Raw genomic sequence first — 21,646 nt, 5'->3', positions numbered from 1 at the left:
GACAGAAAGAAATCTAACTATGGGTGGTGAACACAATGCAATGTATATATATGCCTTACTGTTACACTGTGCACCTGAAACTTATTAGATTTTTGTTAACTAATGTCACCATTATAAAAAAAGAAAAGAATCCAAGTCAAATTGAAAAAACAACTTAAATTTAAAAAAAAGAAACTTTCATTTTACAAGTAAGTAAACTGATAATTAACTTGTTCCAGGCTACAACCTCGTAAATAGGGAAGCAGTTTACAAACACAATACTATCTCCAAAGTCCTTCTTTCACTGCAATATGATTGATGGTTCCTCTCTTTCTGCATACACTGATGCAAATCATGGAAAAAGTCATTATATGCTTTCTACTTCTAGCATCAGGGCCCACTTAACAAATGCCTCCTTATCCCTCAGGCAACCTGACTGGTCTGTATCAGCTGCTTACTAAACACCCTAAGCAGAACTGTACTCTAAAGAAGCAGCTAAAGCATTTATGCATTTAATAGATGTACAAAAAGCACATTTAAAATCTATATATAGATGAGAGAAGTACAGTAAGAATTCTGCAGCAATGGTTCTCTCTCTGGGTAATCCACCGTCACAGCATGCAGCTCAGTGTGAGGTTGCCCTGAACATCTTAAGGCGTGTTCTGAAACCCCCTCCAGGGAAGTCACTGCTAAACTCAGTATATTTAAAGCAGGGAGAAAATCAATGGGAAGACTGAAGGATGAGATGTAATCGAAAAAGCTTTTTGACTGAAACTTTATTCCTTCTATAGATAAAACAGTTTAAAATAGACTTGAGGGATAATTTTGCTTTTTTAAAAATAAAATTCACCATTGCTCAGCACAGGGCCTACCTAGGAAATGATGTGCTCAAAGAGTATTTGTTTAATGTGGAAATATGGAGGCTTCCTCTGTAGGCACGTTGTGGGAGGGGAAAAAAGGCATGGTCTTTCTTGCCCTATAAGCTCATCTGGGAGTTAAAAATTGTAGTGGAACAGTTTCTAGTCCCCTGGGGTCCTGAATGGTTGTTGTTTTCTATAGCTCAGAATATATTCTTGGGATTATTCGCTCGTGCCTGCTTTTTTAACAGCCCCCACCCCCACCCCAAAGCAATAGAAACAAAACAAGGGCAACAACAGAAATTCCTGAGGCATTTCTTTGTAGGCAGCCACGCTGCTGGATTAACCTTCAGAGGAAAGCAAAAAACTTTGGTAGCTGGGCAACTTGAGAAGCCCAACCAGTCTGTCTTATACCTCCATGAGCTTCAAGAAGCTGATTTAATTCAGAAAAGTTATATACTATATGGTGCCGGCCTCTCCGAGAAGGATATCTGATCTGGATACAGGGTGTTTTTTTTTGCTGTTTTTCTAAATAAAATGGGCTGTTTGGTTCCGTTTCTTGGACATAATTGTTTCCCTAATCCTCCATGTCTCCTGCTAGTCACTCATTCTGCATAACTCTGTTCTTTGAGAGAACATACTGTAGCCCCAGTAGCAGGCTCAACCAGATTGCTCCCTGAGCTCCCTGGTTCCTGGTGTGGGACACATGCAACAGTATCTCTGGTTCCAGCCTCTCTGAGCTCCATGCTGTGGAGCATTTTGATTAAGCGCAGTGGCTTAAGAGTTCAATGACCTGAGTGGGAATCCTGGCTCTGCCATTGCCCAGTTACTTATGCATTCAAACTCTTCCTTTTTACAACAGTACTTATTTCATGGGATTAGATGAGAATGTTCATAAAGCACCGATCAGGTACTACGTATCTGGTGCGTAGCAGTGCTCAGTAAATGGTAGCTACTTATTATCATTATGCTGCTGGGTATAGCTTTTCTCTATTCACCAAAGATGTGTTTGTTTTGACAAGCGTCCTAGTTGGCTTCTATCTCAGAATTTTCTTAAAGAACAATGAGAGTTTTAAACATATTTTCATCCTGAATGAACCAAATCCTAACCTCTCCATGTATTAAAAAAATAATAATAACTGAAGTATAAACTCAAGAAGCAATTTTCATACTCCATCCCTCTGGTTAGTATCCAATAGACATTTGAGGGATTAGAAAGCTAATACATCATGTTAGAGACTAAAATGTAAAATCTTCTAAAGTGGTATAGAACTCATGGATCTGAAAATTTATTGAACTTGAAAATTTTCCAAATCAGCCCAGGGCTATCTCAGTATGGTTATAACTATAACCACACTTCCTTGCTAACAAATAGCCTTAAAAAAGTTTTTCATCCATGAGCTTTCCAGACTCCATGGCCCACTCCCCACCACACAATATACACCAGCCTCCCTCCCTCTTCTCTTGGTTACCAATTAGAAATGGGGAATGGCTAAGAGCTCTGGCCATGGACTAATCAGTTTGGCCATCTCACTAATCAGTTGTGTGACCCTAGCAAATAACCTACCAGCTCTGTGATGTTTAAAATAGAGATAGTTATAATATCTACTTCCATAGGATTGTGGTCAGGATTAAATAAGGTAATATATGGAGTTTATATATAGCACAGGAACTGGCAGAGCTCAATAAATACTGTTTTTTAGTTGTGAGATAGTAGTCTACTAGCACGCTGCAGCAAATAGATCAAGTTCCCTCATAAACACACACTGTGCAAAAAACAAAATGGTCTGACATATTATGAATATTTTTCTTTAGGCTCTGCAGCAGGCCTGATGCCTTCAGACCTAAATTCTGAGTATGTACCTAAATACATAAATGGTATAAAGTAACCTAAACAGCCAAGAACTGGGTCCCTCTTCCATGGGTGGGAAGACCCCTGGTCCACAGAGGAAAGATATACATGTGAGAGAGCTAATGGGAGCATAATCTGTACTGGCCAGATCCTGTAGCAGCTGAGCTGACACATCTCAGGCTCCCCACCCCCAAGTCTTCCTTCAACTGCACTAGAAACATCACTTTCTTCTACCCCCAGCTGACTGCCCAACTCCCCTTGAAACTAGGACACGTCATCAATGGGAATACTACACTAACTGCTTCGTCTATAAAAATGAATAAAGACCTCTGTCTGAGGTCTAAAGGAAAACACCCTTTTCAAGACGTAAAAATAGAAATAGCAGAGAATAATACTTAAAAGCTCGAGTCAGGATTCAGACAACCTAAGGTTTGAATCCTGGCTTCAATACTTTTCAGCTGTGTGACCTTCACCATGTTACTTATCTCTCTGAGCGTCTATTTCCTTATCGGGAGAAAGGGTTAATAAGTGTCACACAGGGTTATTATGAGAGATAAATAAGATAATGTATGTTAGGTAATTGGATGAGTGTCTGGCAAGTAAGTGTTTCCTAATGATAACTATTAACAGGAGCATTGATATCATTAACATATGAACTTTGCTACTCCTTTACACTGTCTTTAGATTTGGGGAAGACTCCACATTCATGTAGAAATCTAAGTTCATCTGTTGCCAACAGGTTTTCTTAGCCAAGTACACGGAGAGAAATAGCCTATTTAGATTGGAGCAAAGGTAATGATAAAAAATAAAAATAGAAAAACCTCATTGTCCAGGTTAATGATATTATTCCTAGCTTAAAGATTTTCAAGCCAGGTTCCCAAGAGCCCTTCAGATAAATACTTCTTATTACTACTGTCTTCAGACTTTTGTCCAAGAGTCAATAAATTCAACAATCATTTGAGTAATTGTTTCATGTCAGGTAGTGTGCTAAGCACTAAGGACTCAGAGCTGTACAAGACACATTTTTTTTTTTCCTCAAGGAAATAACAGTTTAGTCATTGTACTTTTACTCACAAAATCCCCCCAAATCATCTTCTCTACTGCATCTTTCTCCACATCCTTTGAGATGCTTCCTAATTTAGTTTTGGGTGAGAATCTCTTTGTGCTTCCTACCATTCACTTAACTTTGCCCTCCTTCACCTCTTACACAAATCAACCATATCATTCATTTTCAGTGTTCCCTGTTTAATCATCTTCCCAATCAGATTATTTAGTAACTCTAGGGCATGAGTCTTCCCTTAGTCAATTTTATATTTCTGTAGCACCTGCCATTCTGTTATTTCTACTTTAGATCATCAATGACGAGCTGTGAATGAAATTTTATGAGCCTCTATGAAATATAGTTTCACTTATCCCTCTAAGTTAATTGGGTATGAGATAGATAGACTTGGGGCAATTGCTATTTTCTCATACTGTATCTCTTGATTCACTTAGGAAATTTCTTTTCTCTTTTTGCCTTCTAATTCTCTTTCTTCTACAGTGTTGACACTGAACACAAGAACACTGAATTCTGCACAGAAAATGCTATTTCTGTTTTTGCACTTGGTCTTGAAAAAACTTGAGTCACTATCATCCACTCAGAAACCCTCTAGAAAAGGACAGGGCGGCTGCTCAGAACATTTACAATTCAACAGCCATGCAGGAGGGGAAGAAGAAAGGATTTTGCCCCCATGTCATCCTAAAGGGGAAATGAGCCTCTCATCCTAACTTAAATGAAGATAGAATAGTGCTTAGTAACTCTATAAGGATTCTCATTAACTCTACAAGGATTCTCTCATTTTGGAAAAAAAATTCTGATTTCTCTGAAATCACATATTTGGGATCTCTTTTCACCATAGAACACAAGAGTTATTCTTGTTATCGTAATGCCAGCGGGAGCATTGGGTCTATTCTCACATTGAAGTGCCATCCATGAGGTCGTGGACGAGTCAGCAGTAACATACACTCAACTTGTACTTTTTGTATCTGAACACTCCCATTTCTTCACAGTCTTAGAAAAATATTAAAAGGAAGAGATAAAACAACCTCAGAAAATAGGAAAACATCCTCTACCCTTGAAAACCTGCACATATATAGGGGTGGGCGAGCAAAGCTGAGGCAGGAAGAAGGAAGCTGTGCTTGTGTGCATGTGGGTGTGCACGTCTGTGTATGAATCAGAACCTTTCCAAAGAGAGGAAAATGCTTATTCCTATCAGTCCAACTGGTGAAAGAGGTAATGGGCTCTGGGCTATTTATAGACCTTAAATTGGCATGTGCTATACATATTGAGTACTTTGCTGATCTCATTTTTTAGAGCAGCTGGGAAGGAGAGGCAAAGAAAAGGTAATGAGAAATTTAGATCATGACTATAATTTTTAAAAATAACAGTACCTTTCTTATAACTGTAGATGCCCAGAAAACCACCTTGAGTCAGAGCATTAGATAAAGTAGGATTCTATTTTAAAAACAGAGTGGTGATAACATAACCACTGAAGTCTGGGTATAGAGGCAAAGGGATTATTTGAATACTGTACTGATTTTATTTGATTTCAAGGGTGTTCTCCAGTGTCACTATTGCGCAATTGCCAAAAATGTCCCTGTGCTACCACATGGACCATGGGGTCATCCAGAGAAACTGGTTCTTGGACACCAAGACACAATAAGCCTTCGAAGAGAACACTGAGGAGACAACACAGAAGCATATCCAGCCTGACTGTGCTGCACCCGGTTCCATGGTGGAAGGTAAAGCCCTCTGCCAAAGACAGCAGGAGAAACTCTCACCATCTGGAGTGAGGACAGCAAATGTGCCATTGCCTACCCATCTCCAGGGCCTCTCTAGAAAAAGGAGGATGTGTTCTCTGGAGATGCAGCCATATTTGGGACCCCTTTCTGCGTGGAGTATACAGTTAGGGGTTTGTAGTGGCCTGCACTGGCACTCTCAGGGACACCCAGGCTCCCCAGCTTCAAAGCCTCCCAGCTGAGAAACATTTTACCATCTTTTCCTCCTTGACTCCACATTCTAGTTACTCCCAGTTCCCTCTGAGAGCCTCACAGGGTCCTCCATGGATGTTAAGAGACAGGCGGACTTCACTAGGCAACTAGAGAAACTGCAAACTATACATTTACGGCAAGACACAAATCTGTCTCTTCTTTTCTTCCATAATTTACTTCCTCATCTGTGAAATGGGAATAAGAGCCCTGTCACATATACTTCACAAAAGTGCTGCATAAGATGGAAAAGCTATACAAAAGCAAGATATTATTATGGCCCTTATAGTGATTTTTATTATTACTCACCCCTAAGCTCATAGTTTCATATAACATAAAACAACAAAATATCTACTAAATATATCTCAAAAGCCAGTCCAGAACCTGCTGAGGAGATGGCTGCATAAAAGCTTGTTAAATCTTCAGGTTCCCTAGCCCTACCTCAAGCCTACTGAATCAGAACCTTCAAGGTGGGGAGCCCGGACTCCTGCATTTTTTTCAACAAGCTCCCAAACACTGCTGCCCATCAGCCAGGTGTGTGATCCCTATTTGCTCCATTTTATGAACACTGGACAGAACTGTTCAGCCTGATCTGAAGCAAGAGATATATGACATACACCATTTCCCATACCTCTCAAACTTGACCAGCAAGAGGTAAGTTACAGTACAGGTGACTGACAATTCTTTTCTAAGGGAGTACGGAGCAAAAATAGTACTTTAGGGAGTTAAGGTTCCACAGGAGGACCACCAAATGGGGAGAGGAGTGGTCGGTGGGAAGAGAAATCGGACTCACCTACAATGATACCGCAGGCACTGACCAATCCAATTTCTTTCTTCAGGGCTACTCCGCCCCCTCCGGACCCAGTATCGTGGCTGGTCTCGGACTGGCTCCCACCTGGGTGGTTCTTTTCAGGATTATTTCGGTGCCTGGCTCCTTTTTCCATCTTTCTCAGTAGGATTTCAACCTCTGAAAGGTATCTCTTTCTAAATGTGTATGAGTGTAAATATGTTTATAGAGAGAGCCTTTGAAATTAAAATGTCCTTTTCTGAAATAAAGAGCACTCCTTCCCCCTCAAAAAGGACACAAGCAGGTGAAAGAGAAAACTGAAAATATTTCTAATCTGTACTGACACTTTCTTGTCATTCGTACTTACAAACAAGGAAAGTGTTCAAAGGGAGGGAAAAAAAGAGACAGATATTTAAATACAAAAATAAAATTGTACCAGCTACTCTGGCTGGAATTCTCCGGGAAGGGATGTAGATCTTCCGAAAATAGGATAGTTCTGCAATGTGTATTTGGCAGTGGCTTATTTCAGACGTTTCGAAAAGAAATAGTCTGGATTTCCCTCAGCTCTCCCCCTAAGAAAACAGATTTTTTACCTCCCCTTAGTCTTTTCTTTTATGGGGATAGAAGTACTTTTCATTAACTGAAGGGAAAAAAAGCAATCCTCTGGTACTTTCTTCCCTTGCAGAAAAACAACCGTGGACTCGACCGGTTTGCTCTGGATCTCGTTTCCACCTGCTGTGGGTTTCTTTTCGCCTCCCGGTCTTTTGCCTTCCGATTTTTTCCAAATGTCCTCTTCTGGCTCCCTTGTCTTCTTGTCCTTGTTTTCTCCCTTCCGATCTCTGTGCTCACGACACAGATTGCCCCATCGCTCTTGGTGGCAGGAGAGTGGCTCTGACACACACAAATGTGCTTCCCTTTTTGCGTGTGCTTTTATGTGCTGAGATAGCTCCGCCCTCACTCCGCGCATTCCTCTCCATCCTCACTTGGTCTCCTCCTTCCTCCTCAGTTTAAATGTGAGCACCCAACCCCCAAAGATCACCGAGAAGATGGGTTAAAATGTTTTTCATTATAATCGTCTCTTCTTCTCCATCTCCTTGTAAGACGTGGAAGTAAAATGCCTGTCAACTGTTCTGGGAGAGTTCATTCGCTAGTATAGCGTTACAAGTCATACAGCATTTGTGAGCTTTATAAATAAGAGACTGGTTGCGCTGACTCTTTCATGCCATCAGAAAGACACTGGTGACTATGCTAAAATATTTATGTCTGGATCATTTGAGGATACTGGAGAGATGGTTGTAGGGACATTATCTTCAAGTTTCTGAAAGGGGGAGGAGGTCCACTGGTGGGGGAGAGAAATGGAAAGAATTAAAAATAATGGAAAAGAGGTTCATTTAGTATAATAGTGAGCTATAAAGAGTATAACGGAAACAAAATCACCAGGGAAAGGTGGTAGCCTCATTGTTCACAGCTCTTATTTAGTGTTAGCCGAGACAAGGGAAAAAAAAAAAAAAAAGACTCCCACTCTAGTCCCAGGAAAGAATGACAAAAAATTGGTAGAATGGGGCCTTTCACAGCTTCTAATATTTTAAATTGTTTGAAAGGCACACAGGGAGGGGGTGGGGAGCAGCACTTCTCTGATCATGAAGCAGATTGTTGATGTTCAGATATGACCAACTTATGACCATATTGATATTGTGTCTTGGCTTCCCTGGAGAATTTCACCCAGAAACTGCTGCCCTAAGCATGAGAGCAATGATGTCTATTTATAATTGCAAAGTATTTTGAAACCACAGCAAGAAGCAATATAGCAGACAATACTATAAATCTAAAATAAAAGTATTTTGAATTTGTATTAAATATGTTATGCAAAAGTAAATTATTTTAAAGCAGTTCTAAAAAATAAAGTTCCCCAAGCTGACCACTAAGTAAAGAAATTTGACCTCACTTTTTTGGAAAATGTTCCAAAAGATTTTGAATTTTAAGGAAAATAATACTTAATCCCTCAAAATGAGAATGGCTGAACTATTGTAGCAAAGGCTTTTCCCTCATTTTTACCCAAAATGGGGAAAGTCCAATCGTCAGTCTTTTCCACTTTGCTCCTTGATCACTCAGCGTTAAGAGATTTCAAAGATTAAGAGTTCAACCCCTTCTCCTTCTCTGTCAGTTCAAGATACTGAAAATTGAAAGCCTTGGCAAAAAAAGAGAGAGAGAGAGAGAGAGAGAGAGAGAGAGAGAGAGAGAGAAGGACAGGGCAAGGAATATACAGCACAAAACTCCATGGGAGAGGATGAGTCATGGGATGAAAATATTTGACTTGCCCCTGGCTTTTCCTGACAAGATTAGAAAGCACTGAGGGAAAAATTGATGGATTCATGTTTAAATAATCTGATTTGAAGACTTCTGTTCAAATTTCAACATCAAGGTATAAAGCAAATAATCTTTTTGAGTTTGAAACATAAGTTCTTTCAGTAATGTTTGTATTTCTAAATTTAAATTATGTAGAATAAATACAAGATAAAAGGTGAATGTGATGAATTTGAGGTTTTTGCCCAAATCAATGCAAACTGACTACAATGTGGTAAACGTTAGCCATCTCAATCTATGAACTAAGAAGTTAAACCTGGGGGTGAGGTGGGATTATGGGATCAAATACATTCTTGGGATGTAGTGATACTAAGCACGCCAAATTGGAAAGGAAGGGTTGTTGAAAATTAATATTTCTATTGCTTTAGCACTTGTACCATTAATAACTGTCCATTAATGAATGGTACAATGTAAAAGCTAGGAAAGGACTCTCTCCTCCTTTAACAGGACTATTTATTCATATTATATGGCTCTCTTCAGGTTGTGATCTTTTTTTGTGAAATAAACCCTAGGCATGTCAAAATTCCACATGACAAACATTTAACACATGAAAAAAAAGTCTTGCTGTCACATGTTGAGAAAAATCCATAGAAATAATTAACTGAAGTTTCTTAAATTTTGAGCACTGAAATTGCTTTTACTCATTAACTCTATTCTACATTTGCCTTTATATCTTTTATTCTATTTTCTACATTTAAATAGTGCTTTACTGTCTACGAACTATTTTATGCATAACATCTCAATTTTTTTTTCCTCCTTGTTAAATACTTAGGGTAGACAAATCAGTTATTTTTTTCCTATTGTAAAGATTATAAAGCTGAGGCTCAGACAAGTGTCTTCTTACCTGAGGTCAAAGACAAGACACTTGACCTATTCATGGACAAGTGGGATATCAATGGTTTACATTGAGAGCCCTTCCCAGGACACAAAGCTACTTGCTGATGCCTCAACTTCCTTTGCTTGAAGGAAACAGAAGACCCTTTAATAAGACCACATCCACCTCTTCTCGAGTTGCTGTTATAACTGTGCCTTTTAGACACCCACCTTGAAGCCAACACTTAACATCTGTTCAGTGAGACTCATAGGACTTAATCCGCCCTCCTCACCTCCCTAACATTTCTCACCCCTTGACATGGTTCTCGATTTGGTTAGTTTCCAAATACTTTAGTACAAATCTTTCCAATATGTGGGTGACTCTTTCCTGTTGTTTTGCATGTTTAAGATGGGGAAAAAAATTATTCTTTTAACCATGGAAAGGGTAAAAGGGTCATTTTCTTATGAATATGGATTTAGGAAAAGAATGGCTGTGTGAGGCTGACACCTACTGCACAGAGAGGGATATGGCATGGGGACATGCTACTTACATAATAGTTAAAAACAATCATGTTCCAATATAGTCCTTTTATGAAACAACAGGTAAAAAAGTATCCATTAATGCAAAGAAATAGAACACAAAGCTCATTCACTCTATTTTTTATTTTTTTCTCCTTGGACCCAATAGATAAGCACTCTAGTCTTGCTCTTTGTAAAAGAGCTGTGAAGTCCAAGGTCACTAATAGAGGACCCAAATCTCTTCCTAGAGGAAATTCATAGTCCATCCTCCCACTTTACTCTTCTTGCATCTAGATGCCCGGAATCAGAAGGAAATCCTAATTTCAATCAAAGCCAAGTTTCTTCCTAGAGTCCCAGTGACCACTGCCTACAGCCAAACAGTAGCTTCCTGACTAGTGGTTCTAGGAACCTTTATTTCATTAAAAATGAAAAGCAGATGAAAATTAGTGAGCCAAGAGGAAGGAAATAAGAAAGAAAGAAAGAAAGAAAGAAAGAAAGAAAGAAAGAAAGAAAGAAAGAAGAAAGCAGAAAGAAGAAAGAAAGAAAAAAAGAAAGAAAGAAAAAGGAAAGAAAGAAAAGAAGAAAGAAAGAAAGAAAGAAAGAAAGAAAGAAAGAAAGAAAGAAAGAAGGAAAGAAAGAAGGAAAGGAAGGAAGGATGGAAGGAAGGAAGGAAGGAAGGAAGGAAGGAAGAAAGGAAGAAAGGAAGAAAGAAAGAAAGAAAAAGAAAGGAAGGAAGGAAGGAAGAGAAAAAAAGGAAGGAAGGAAGGAAAGAAGAAAGAAAGAAAGAAAGAAAGAAAGAGAGAGAGAAAGAAAGAGAGAGAGAGAGAGAAAGAAAGAAAAAGAAAAAAAAGGAAGGAAGGAAAAGAAAGAGAGAAAGAAAGAAAAAGAAAGAAAAAAGAAAGAAAGAAAAAAGAAAAAAGAAAAAGACAAAACAGGTCAGAAAGAAAGAAAGATAAAATGAGGAGATACAGTCAGTTAATAAGCACTTTTTAGTGCATGCTCTGTTTGCCTTTTGGACATATTCATAAATTCAAAGGAACTTGTATCTTCTAGGGTTTATGCAGTCCTGAGAATTTGGATGGGGCAACCCTGTTCTGTTATGATGGTCAATTAATTCATGCTCTTCTGAAGATAATGATGAATCCTTGCTCCGACACTAGAAACAAAAATTCCAGCAAATTACTCTTCTGTCTGCTGCACTTGGCTGGATTCCATGGAGCCAGCCTAGCACTAGTGGGAAAGAAATAAAGATGCATTCCCTGAGGCAGGTTTAACTCCTTTGCTGTGCCCAATCTGCCGCGGGGCTTTGATATTCTTTCTAAGGATTTAAATGACTCCAGTTTTGAGTACTTAACTATGGAAACTTCCATTTTCTAATTGATTTTTACTGAGGATTTATCTTTACCAAAGACGAAGGCTTATCTCTTTTTATTTATTTATTTATTTAATTTTAAAGCTTACAGTGGAAAGAATAAAATGAGGATCCTCATCAATAGCTCAAAAAATAATGTTTTTGTTTCTGACAATGCAATACATATTGAGAAAGCACAACTGCTCTTAAATCTAACACAATACAAAAGCAGGTGGGCACCCAACAAATGCCTTTTATCATAATCTATTACCAAAATAAACATTATAAAAAGAGATATGGCATTCTCCTCCTTACTGTGGTCAATAAACCAAAAAATAATAAATTGTCTCCATAGTTAATAAAAACCTTTTACTTTGGGGTCTATAAAACAATAATATATCTAAAAGTCCATGGGATTTTTTTTCTTAACAAAGCCTGTTGCTACAGGAGGGCTGATATCTTTTAGGATATAGAAGATAAGTTCACTAGGTCAGAGATTTGTTCTTTTTCACTTCTGTGATTCCAGTACCTAAAATGATGCCTGGCACTCAATAAATATGATTGATTGATTGAATGAATGAATGAATGAATGAATGGTGAGGTACATTAATGCACAATAAATAAATTAATTAAATAATAACAGACGGACTGATGTGCTGACTAATCATAGTAAGATAATCCTTAGTGCCTAGAGAGAGGCTGGATTGTAGAAAGAGGAAAAAAATATAATCAAAAGTTAGACTTTGAAGATCATTTCACATATAGTACAAATCTCAAGCAGGTCCTTAACACTTCCCAGCAATCCTACCTCAGTCCTGTAGTCAACTGACCCTTCCACTTACATTTTCTCTCTACAAACTAATATCATTTCCCAAATCTTCACTTCCAGTTGCCCTCCTTGCCTATTGTTTCATGGAGAAAATAGAAATAGGCAGAAAGAGAACTTCCAGATCCTCCAACTACTAAATCTGTCAATCTGCCTGCAGCTTTGCCCACATCCCTGCCTTTCCTCCCATAGAAATGGATGTGCTCCTTCGTTTCTCCTTGACTTGTGTGTGAGCTTCCTTGTTCTCTCTCACTTACTAAGGGACTTTGCTCCTACAATTATTCCTCTCTCTCTTGCACCATCAGTTTTCACTCTTTAGGGTATTATTCCTATCAGCACACAAATGTGCTTTTTATAACTTCCATTAAAATAAAAAAATAAAAAAACCTAACAGAACTTTCCTTGACTCAACATTCCTTTTCAACTGGCTGTCACCCAAATTCTCTGCTTCTATGTTTTCACTTCTTCATCCCCGTTCATGCTTGAATGCATTACATTTAAGCTTTCATCTCCATCACTCCACTGTATTCATTCTTGTCAAGATCACCAATAGCCACCACATAGTCCAATCTTGTGCTCATTTCTCTGTCTTCATTTTACCGATCTCACTACAACATGGTTTCTGGGCATCCACTCTCTTGGGTTTCCCCTTCCTCAGTGGCCTCTTCTCAGGTTTCTCAGCTGAATCCTTTTCTCTTCCCACCTTCTGCTCTTCTCTACCTTCCCTCACTAACTGGGTGGTCTCATCTAGCCCATGACTTTCAACAGCACTTGTACGCTGGTAGTTCCCAAATTTATAGATCCAGTTCTCATCTCTCTAGAGTTAACTCCAGAGTTAGCTATCTATGTGTCTATCTGATGTCCGTTTGGATGTTTAATAAACATCTTAAACTTGATATGTCCAGTGCCTGCAAACTCCTCCAAACCTGCTCTTCTTCCAGTATTCCCCACTTTTGTAAAAGGCCAAATATCTTGAAGTTGACCTTGACTTACCTTCCTCTCACATACCCTACATTCAGTTTGTCAGCCAATCCTGTTAGCTATAGATTTAAATTCATCCAGAAATGAATCACTTCTTATCATCTCTACTGCTACCACCCTGGTTCATCACCACCTCACCATCGGCTCTCACCTGGGCTATTTCAATAGTCTTCTAATGGGTCTCCCTCTTGACACACTTGTTCTTCTACAAATGGCCTCCTACAAACAATTTTCAACACAGCAGCCAGAATGATTCTTTATATGTTTACATTTTTCCATACAAACAAACAAATCAAACTTTGGCTTGTTTTGTCACCATTATCTTTCTAATGCCTAGAGCAGGGCTTGGCATGTAGAAGGAATTTAATAAATACATATTTATTTATTCAGTAGTCATTGCATATGGAATCAGTTAGTAAAATAAAGTTATATTTTCAAGCTAAATTTTAATCATTTACTGCCAGTTGTTAAAATCTAAATTCCAAGTTTCAAAAGAGGATTTTACAAAGAATACTTCCTTCCAGGGTTACCTCCAAGAAGGTCCTAATGTGGGAATGACAAAAACTACTGTGGCTACTTTGGTGAAAGCTATGATTTTAATTGTTCTTAAGGCCAATTAAAAAACTATATAGCTTTTTTTCTTCATATATCTCTTTCTCACCAAATAATGATAATCAATTGCGATTTTCTATACTAGAAATTTGTAACAAAGTTGGGAAGGAAATACAAAAGTCTAGTTAGGTGAAAATGTATGAACCCAATCACTTGAAATTTTTGCCAGGCTATAGTGTGTAGCTCATTGATGTAGAGTATAAAATTCATAGTAAGAGAATATAGGAAATTTCCAATACTACACAGTTTATCGGATTAATAGAGAAAGAAATCCTAGTAGAAATCGGGTTATATATGCCTTGGTTTGGTCAATTAATTTCATTAACATATTCAGCCAATATTGATCAAGTGTTTACTGTGCTAAATACTGGGAATATAATAGTGAACAATAACTATCTGCTTTCAAAGACCTCAAGGGCTATGATGATTAATTTTATATGTCAGTTTGGCCACAAGGTGCCTAGATTAAACATTATTTCTTGGTGTGTCTGTGAGGGTGTATCCAGATGAAGCCCCAGTGTAAGTGGGTATCATCCAATCCAATGAGGGCCTGAATGGGACAAAAGGCAGAGAAAGAAAGAATGCATTCCTTCCTCCAGACATCTCATCTCACATTCTCTAGTCCTCAGATTGGAAACCACTGGCTTCCCTGTTTCTCAGGCCTTTGGACTCAGACTGAATTATACCACTAGCTTGTCTGGGTCTCCAGTTTACAGATGGTAGATGGTGGGACTTCTCAGCCTCCATAACCACATTAGCCAATTTGTCACAATAAGTCAGGGTCTCTCTCTCATTCTCTTCATAGATAGAGATAGAGATAGAGATAGAGATAGAGATAGAGATAGAGAGAGAGAGAGAGAGAGAGAGAGATAGAGATGGAGATGGAGATAGAGCTGGAGATAAATCCCCAGCTGCCTTCCTGTCTGACTATCTCTCTATCTATCTATCTACCTACCTACTTACCTACCTATCTACTAGTTTCTTTCTTTGAAGAATCCTAATACAATGACCTTAGATACAGACACTTTAGATCTTTTTCTTTCTAAAGTCCGGGTTCAGCTTAGTTACCTGGACTCCCCCAAAAAGGATCCCTGGACATTTGAGGAAAGCTCCAGCACAAAAACCATAGACAATAATAAACATAGATGATGAAAGGAGCAGAAGAAAACTTCCAAAAAATTATAATTCATATACTCATACACTTAGAGTGAAAAGAATACAAGACCAAGTTTTGAGCCATGGTATTAGCCCCATTAGATCATACCAGTCAGTGGCTTCAAAACCAAACTCCTCTCAGTTCCCCAGGCAAAGCTGTTCTTCCTCCTATGTTCCCCAGTCCCAGCCAATGGCTATAACATCATGCTTTTAGCTACCTAGGCCTGAGACCTTCATCTTTTTCCCTCCTTTTCCCTTTGTAGTCCCATATCCAATCGATCACCAAGTACCGTTGGTTCTTCCTCCGAAAATTATCGCACAGCTGTCTTCTTCTCATGCCATAGCTGCCGCCCTATTCCAGAAGTACTCATCTCTCTCTTATCCTATTTCAATAAGCTAACAAAATTTCCCCGTATGTGACTTTCCATCCTTTTATTCTGTACCCAGAGTTATATTTTATGATCATGTTTCTATCCTGCTCAAACGCTTCTGATGGTTTTCCATTGTACAGGGCAGTGGCCCTTAAGGCTGGCTGAGTGAGCATTACAATCACTCGGGGAACTTTTAAAATATATACTTGGTACAGGGGAAGTCCTCAATAATTTCTCAGGTCGAACTTCTCCTATGGTACTCTCTTGTGGCAACTACATGCAGTGGCCAATCTTCGTTTTACCCACAAAATTCCCTCTGAGATTCTGAATCTGTGGATCTGCCTATTGCAGAAACCACTAGCTCAGAAAATAAAGTCTAAATTCATGTATAGCACCTTCAATCCATCTCTGCTTTTCCCCCATAACACTCCTTTTCCTCACCATTCCTCTTGCTGTCCCATTCACTCTTCCCTTCAGTTACACTGGACCACTGTGCACTTTCCCATATTGGTGCCTTTGCTGATACTTTTCCTTTGCCAGGGATGCCCCTCTCCTCCACCTCTACATTGTTTAAAGCTTATTCAAATACTCATTCCTCTAGAAACCTGCCTAAATTAACCTGGTTTATCTTTTCTCTGTGTTCTTACAGCATTTCATACTTATTCAGGGAAGACTTCCCAAATTACATACTCTCATAGTTCCTGGTGTTTTGTCTTTTATGACAGTATTTAATGTACTTAAAAGTTACATATTTATTTGTGAGGTTATTATTTTTTTTCAATGTCTTTTTCTCCTATTCTGGAAGTGCCTTGAAGGCAAGAGCCATATCTGTTACTAGGTACAGTTGGTACATAATATAGAAGCTCAATACTATTTGTTGACTAGGTGAATTAATGTTTCTGAATGATTACATATTCTGCTTTGTAGTGTGTATAATTGTATATACATTTGAATTCCCTTTTAGGTCACAGGCTTTTTGAAGGAATAGATGATATTTCTTACGTCTTTGTACTCCATCCCTATGCCCACCTAGATCTATGCCTGGGATGTAGTAGGAACTTAGATAAAATTGCCCTGCTTCAACCCCAAGGGAATGCAAGCTCCACAGCCAAGACTTTATCTTCTTCCTTGCTATATCCCCAGTGGCTACAATGGTATTTGGTCCATGGCATTTGCTCAGGAAATATCTGTTGAATGAATGATTTAATTGTGTGATGGATCCTTCTCTTAGAGTACCTAGTGGTGGCAACTGTATGTAATTATCAATCTTCTTCGTTCTCCCTAAATTTCTCTTTTCCCATTAAGATATATTTTCTATTTGAGTGTACTAAAATAGTCTGGAAGCCAGGTAAGATTCTTCCTGATAATTTCCTCTCTTATTTCATCATTTATCAAATATTTACTGAGCACCTACTACATATCAGACACTGTGTAAGGACCAGTAATTCCAAAGTGAGGGTATAGTTCCCATCTGGTTAGAGAAAGAGAAGTGAACGATTATAACCCAGTGAGACAGGACCTTTGATAGAGATATGCAAAAAATGCCTTGGGAGTGCCCTCAGTAACAGCGCAGAGTAGGCATCTGAAGAAAGCGATTTCTGAGCTGAGTCTGTAAAGAAGATTAAAAGTTAATCAGTAGGATATGCCATTCAAAGGAAACAGTTGCACAAAGGGACATAGGTGAGAGAGTGTGCTTTAAATTCAGTGTGACTGAAGTGCATGGTACTTTTGACCAAACGTCGAGAGGTGCAAAGACATGTAGACCACGAAGCTCATGAGCACCATGCTCAGTAGATTGGCTTGAAAGGGTTGGGCAGTTTTGGCAGAACAGTGATTGAATCTGGCAGTGGGAGTAGGATGCAATGGAATTGGGCAAATCTAGAGGCAGGGGGCAGTTAGGAGGCAATCAGAGTACTTAAAGTAAGGAATCAAGAGGGACTAAAAGACAACAAAAGTGGTAAAAATGGAAAGACGATGGATTCAAGATATATTTATAAAATGTACATAATTGAACACTTGTATGTCTAAAAAATTACTTTTAGAAATAATTGCATGAGTGTTCAAAGATAAATGAATAAAAGATGTTTATTACAGCATATTTTTGTAATAGTTAAAAATTGGAACACTCTATATGCTCATCAATATGGGATCAATTATTAAATTAAAGTATTAACAAATTAAGGCATAATTAAATTAAGGTACAACTTAATTATATTTAAAACACCATTACAATAAATCATGTATAAAGATGGAAATGAAATAGTAACTAAAAACAAATTATAGATGTATAACATCACATCGTGGTTTAAATGTGTATATACATGTATATTGCATGTTGGTATATGCATTGAAAGAAATTCTGGAAGGATTTATATAAAGGCCGTCAACCAAGTTTGTCTTTGAGGAACAGGATCAAATGTGATGGGGCTTTCACTTCCCAACTTAAAAACTTGTGATAAAAACAACAACAATAACAACAAAAAGTTGTGCTTTAACTTTTTTTAAATGGACAACTAAATGCAACATATAATCCTAGGAAGAAAAAACAGTTCTTCTTTTTTTCTATAAAGGACATTTGTAGGACATTGGGTGAAATATGAATAAGGTTTCTAGATCAAATAATAGTATCATATCAGTGTTAATTTCTTGATTTTGATAACAGCACTGTGATTATGCAAAAGAATATCCTTGTTTATGGGAAATGCACACTGAAATAGGGCATTATGTCCATAACTTATTCTCAAATTGAACAGAAGAAATAATAATAGAATAACAAAGCAAATGTGGTAAATGTTAACATTTGGAGAATCTGTATTAAAGTAAATAAGAATTCTTCTATATTTGCACTTTTCTGTAAGTCTGAAATTATAAAATTAGTTTTTTTAAAAAAGATATAGAACAGAATCTAAATCTGCTACCACTTGTGTGTGTGGGAGAATGGAATATATGTGTCGATATGTACATATATTTGCAAATATTTAAATGATTTAAATCTGTGGAAAGGTACACAAGAACTAGCACTATTAATGGCCTTTGGAAATGAGAATTCAGGGGGAAAGAAAGACTAATTTTTCATTGTATGGCTTTTGATACCTTTTGAATTTTCACTAAGTAAATAATTTGCCTATCAAAAATAAATATAATTTAAAATAATAAAACATTTGTATAATGAAGAATTTTAAACATACTTAAAAGTAGAAAGAAGAGTACAATGAACTCATATCCCAGAGTCATTACTCAGATTCTACAATTATTAAGATTTTGCCAAGGTGCTTTACCTATTCCATCCCATTTTATCTGTTTTCTTTGATGAAGTACTTTATAGAAAATGCCATACATCGTTCTATCCTTACGTATCTCTTTAAAATAAGTATCTCTTTAAAATAAGGACATTTTCTTACATAATCGCAAGGTTACTATTGCACCTAACAAAATTAACAATAATCCTTTGGTATTCAGTATAAAATCAAAGTTCTTCAAGTGTCAAAAAAAGGTCCACATAGTGTACATAGGCACTGTACTCTAGCTGGTAAATTTGGTTCTCACAGGGTATGGGTTAACAATTCTGAAACTGCTTTACATGTATATTGGAGCTGATCAAATAAATGTATAATGGATGTTGAGAATCAGGATTCTCACTGTTGGAAAGAGAAGTAAGAAGGGAAGAAAGCAAGAAGAGGAGCCTAGAATAAACCTTGTAGTACTGGAACAGAGTTGGAGACATCAGTATGAAATCATGTTTAGTTTAATATATATACAGATAAAGAGACAGAAGCAATGATAGATATGTGTACATACATGAATTAGTATCCATACTACATTACTTAGCATTGTGCACTGAGAGAGCCTAAAAGGTGTGACATCTCCATAGCAATGAGCACACTTTGTGTCCAGACTTTGATTTTAAAATACCATTCTTCAATAAAAACAACCAAGGATCTTTGGAGGAATGTCTGACATTAGAGTTGGGGCAAGGAAAATACAAAATAAGTCTGGAGTATCTTGAAATACCAAAAGAAAAAAAAAAAGAAAAAGGAAGTGTTTAAAATTTCAAAGGGATGGAAGAGTCAGCCTGAGAGTTTCCCAATAGCCAAATGGAATAATTTGAGGGGAAAAAAAGTGCAATATTAATTTATAATACAAAATGTAAAATAAATATACATGCATTCATACTGACATAAATAAATGGTTGACTAAAGAAATTGAATGGTAGAGTAGAAACAAATCTTCTTTACAAAAGAATTCCAAATAATGTATGTAGATACTCTTCATTATAGGAGGTGGTACTTAACCACTTCTCCCCTACTTTGAGGGTAGGCTGTATTTGTAGTCTTGCTTCCCAAGAATATTGAAAGGGAAAAATATTAACTTTAAAGTGGTAAAACCTAGCCAACACTACCCTAACTAAGTGATCAAGATTAATGTCATCGATTTGTTCTGTGAATATCATGAACATCTTGATGCGATGTAACGAGAAGGGCACTTCGCCTCTGTGGTATTCTTTTTAAAATTGTGGCATCACAATGTTGTGCAACCATCATCTTTAGTTCCAATATTTTTCATCACCTCAAACAGAAACTCCATACCCATTAAGCGATAACTCCCCATTCTCTCCTTCTCCCAGCCCCTGCTAACTTCTAATCTACTTTCTGTCTCTATAAATTCAACTATTCTAGATACTTCATAAAAGTAAAATTATGCAATATTTGTTGTTTTGTGTCTGGCTTATTTCATTTAGCATAATGTTTCAAAGATTGATTCATGTTGTGGCATGTATCAGAACTGCATTCCTTTTTATGGCTTACAAGTATTCCACTGTATGTATATACCACATCATTTATCCATTCACCTGTTGATGGACTCAGGTTACTGCCACCTTTTGGCTATTGTGAATAGCGCTGCCTTGATATTGTGAACATTGGTGTACAAGTATCTGTTCGAGTCCCTGTTTTCAATATTTTGGGGTATACACGTAGGAGTAGAATTGCTGGGCCATATGATAGAGTAGTTCTGTGTTTAACTTTTTGAGGAACCAAACTGTTATCGAGCAAAGGCATTACCGTACATTCCCACCAGCAATATATGAGGGTTTCAATTTCTCTACATCCTCCTCAACACTTGTAGTTTTTTTTTTTTTAATTGTAACCATCCTGATAGGCATGAAATAGTGTCCCATCAGAGTTTTGATTTGTGTTTCCCTAATGAATAATGATACTGATCATCTTTTCATGTGTCTATTGGCCATCTGTATATCTTCTCTGTAGAAATGTCTATTCGGGTCATTTGCTCATTTTTTAACGGAGTTGTTTGTCTTTTTGTTGTTGAGTTGTAAGAGTTCTTTATATATTCCAGATATTAAACCCTTATCACCGATATGATTTGCAAGTATCTTCTTCCATTCCATAGTTTACCTTTCTGCTCTTTGATAGTGTCCTTTGATAATAAAGTTCTATTTATCCATTTTTCCATTTTTGCCTGTGCTTTGCCATATTTAGAAACCATCGACAAATCTGAGGTCATGAAGTTTTGGCCCTATAAACATTTTTCTAAGAGTTTCATAGGTTTTGTTCTACCTTAGGACTTTGATCCATTTTTTAATTAATTTTTCTCTGTAGAGTAAGGGTCCATCTTTATTCTTTTTTTCATTTGGATATCCAGTTTTTCCAGCATTATTGTTTTCCCCCATTAATGGTGTTGACATGATTGTTGAAAATCAATTGACCATTGATGCAAGGGTTTATTTCTAAATTCTCAATTCTGTTACATTGGTCTATTTGCCTTATGCCATCAATACACTGCTTTCAATATGGTAGCTTTGTAGTAAGTTTTAAACTTGAGAAATGTGAGTCCTCCAACTTTTTCCAAAATTGTGTGGGCTATTCTGGGTCCCCTGAAATTCCATATGAATTTTAGTTCAGTTTTTCACTTTCCGGAAAAAAAAAACCTATCATTAGGATTTTGATAGGGATTGCATTGAATCTATAAACTGCTTTAAGTATTTTATTCTTTTTGATGCTATTATAAATGAATTATTTTCTCATGGACAGCTGATTTATTTTTATTTTATTTTTTTAGGCGAGGCAACCCTTGGTTGATCTTACAGATCGCAAGGACCTTGTAAGCTTACAATTCCTTATTTTTTTTATTTTCTA

At 37.4% G+C, this 21,646-nt stretch overlaps 1 protein-coding gene across 1 annotated transcript in view; it reads right to left on the bottom strand.

The window, feature by feature from the left end:
• Window positions 1-7,390, bottom strand: part of SLC7A8 (solute carrier family 7 member 8) — a 47,303-nt gene extending 39,913 nt beyond the window's left edge. The window contains exon 1 of the mRNA XM_025048014.1: window positions 6,509-7,390. Within this exon, the coding sequence (XP_024903782.1) occupies window positions 6,509-6,659 (151 nt within the window). The 5' untranslated portion in view covers window positions 6,660-7,390. The remainder of the gene's footprint in view (window positions 1-6,508) is intronic.
• Window positions 7,391-21,646: the final 14,256 nt, after the last annotated feature.

This window comes from Pteropus alecto, unplaced genomic scaffold (assembly GCF_000325575.1).
Source record: "Pteropus alecto unplaced genomic scaffold, ASM32557v1 scaffold335, whole genome shotgun sequence".
Lineage (NCBI taxonomy): Eukaryota > Metazoa > Chordata > Mammalia > Chiroptera > Pteropodidae > Pteropus > Pteropus alecto.
The sequence above is the reverse complement of the archived record's forward strand: the minus strand, read 5'-3'. Positions and strand labels throughout refer to the sequence as shown.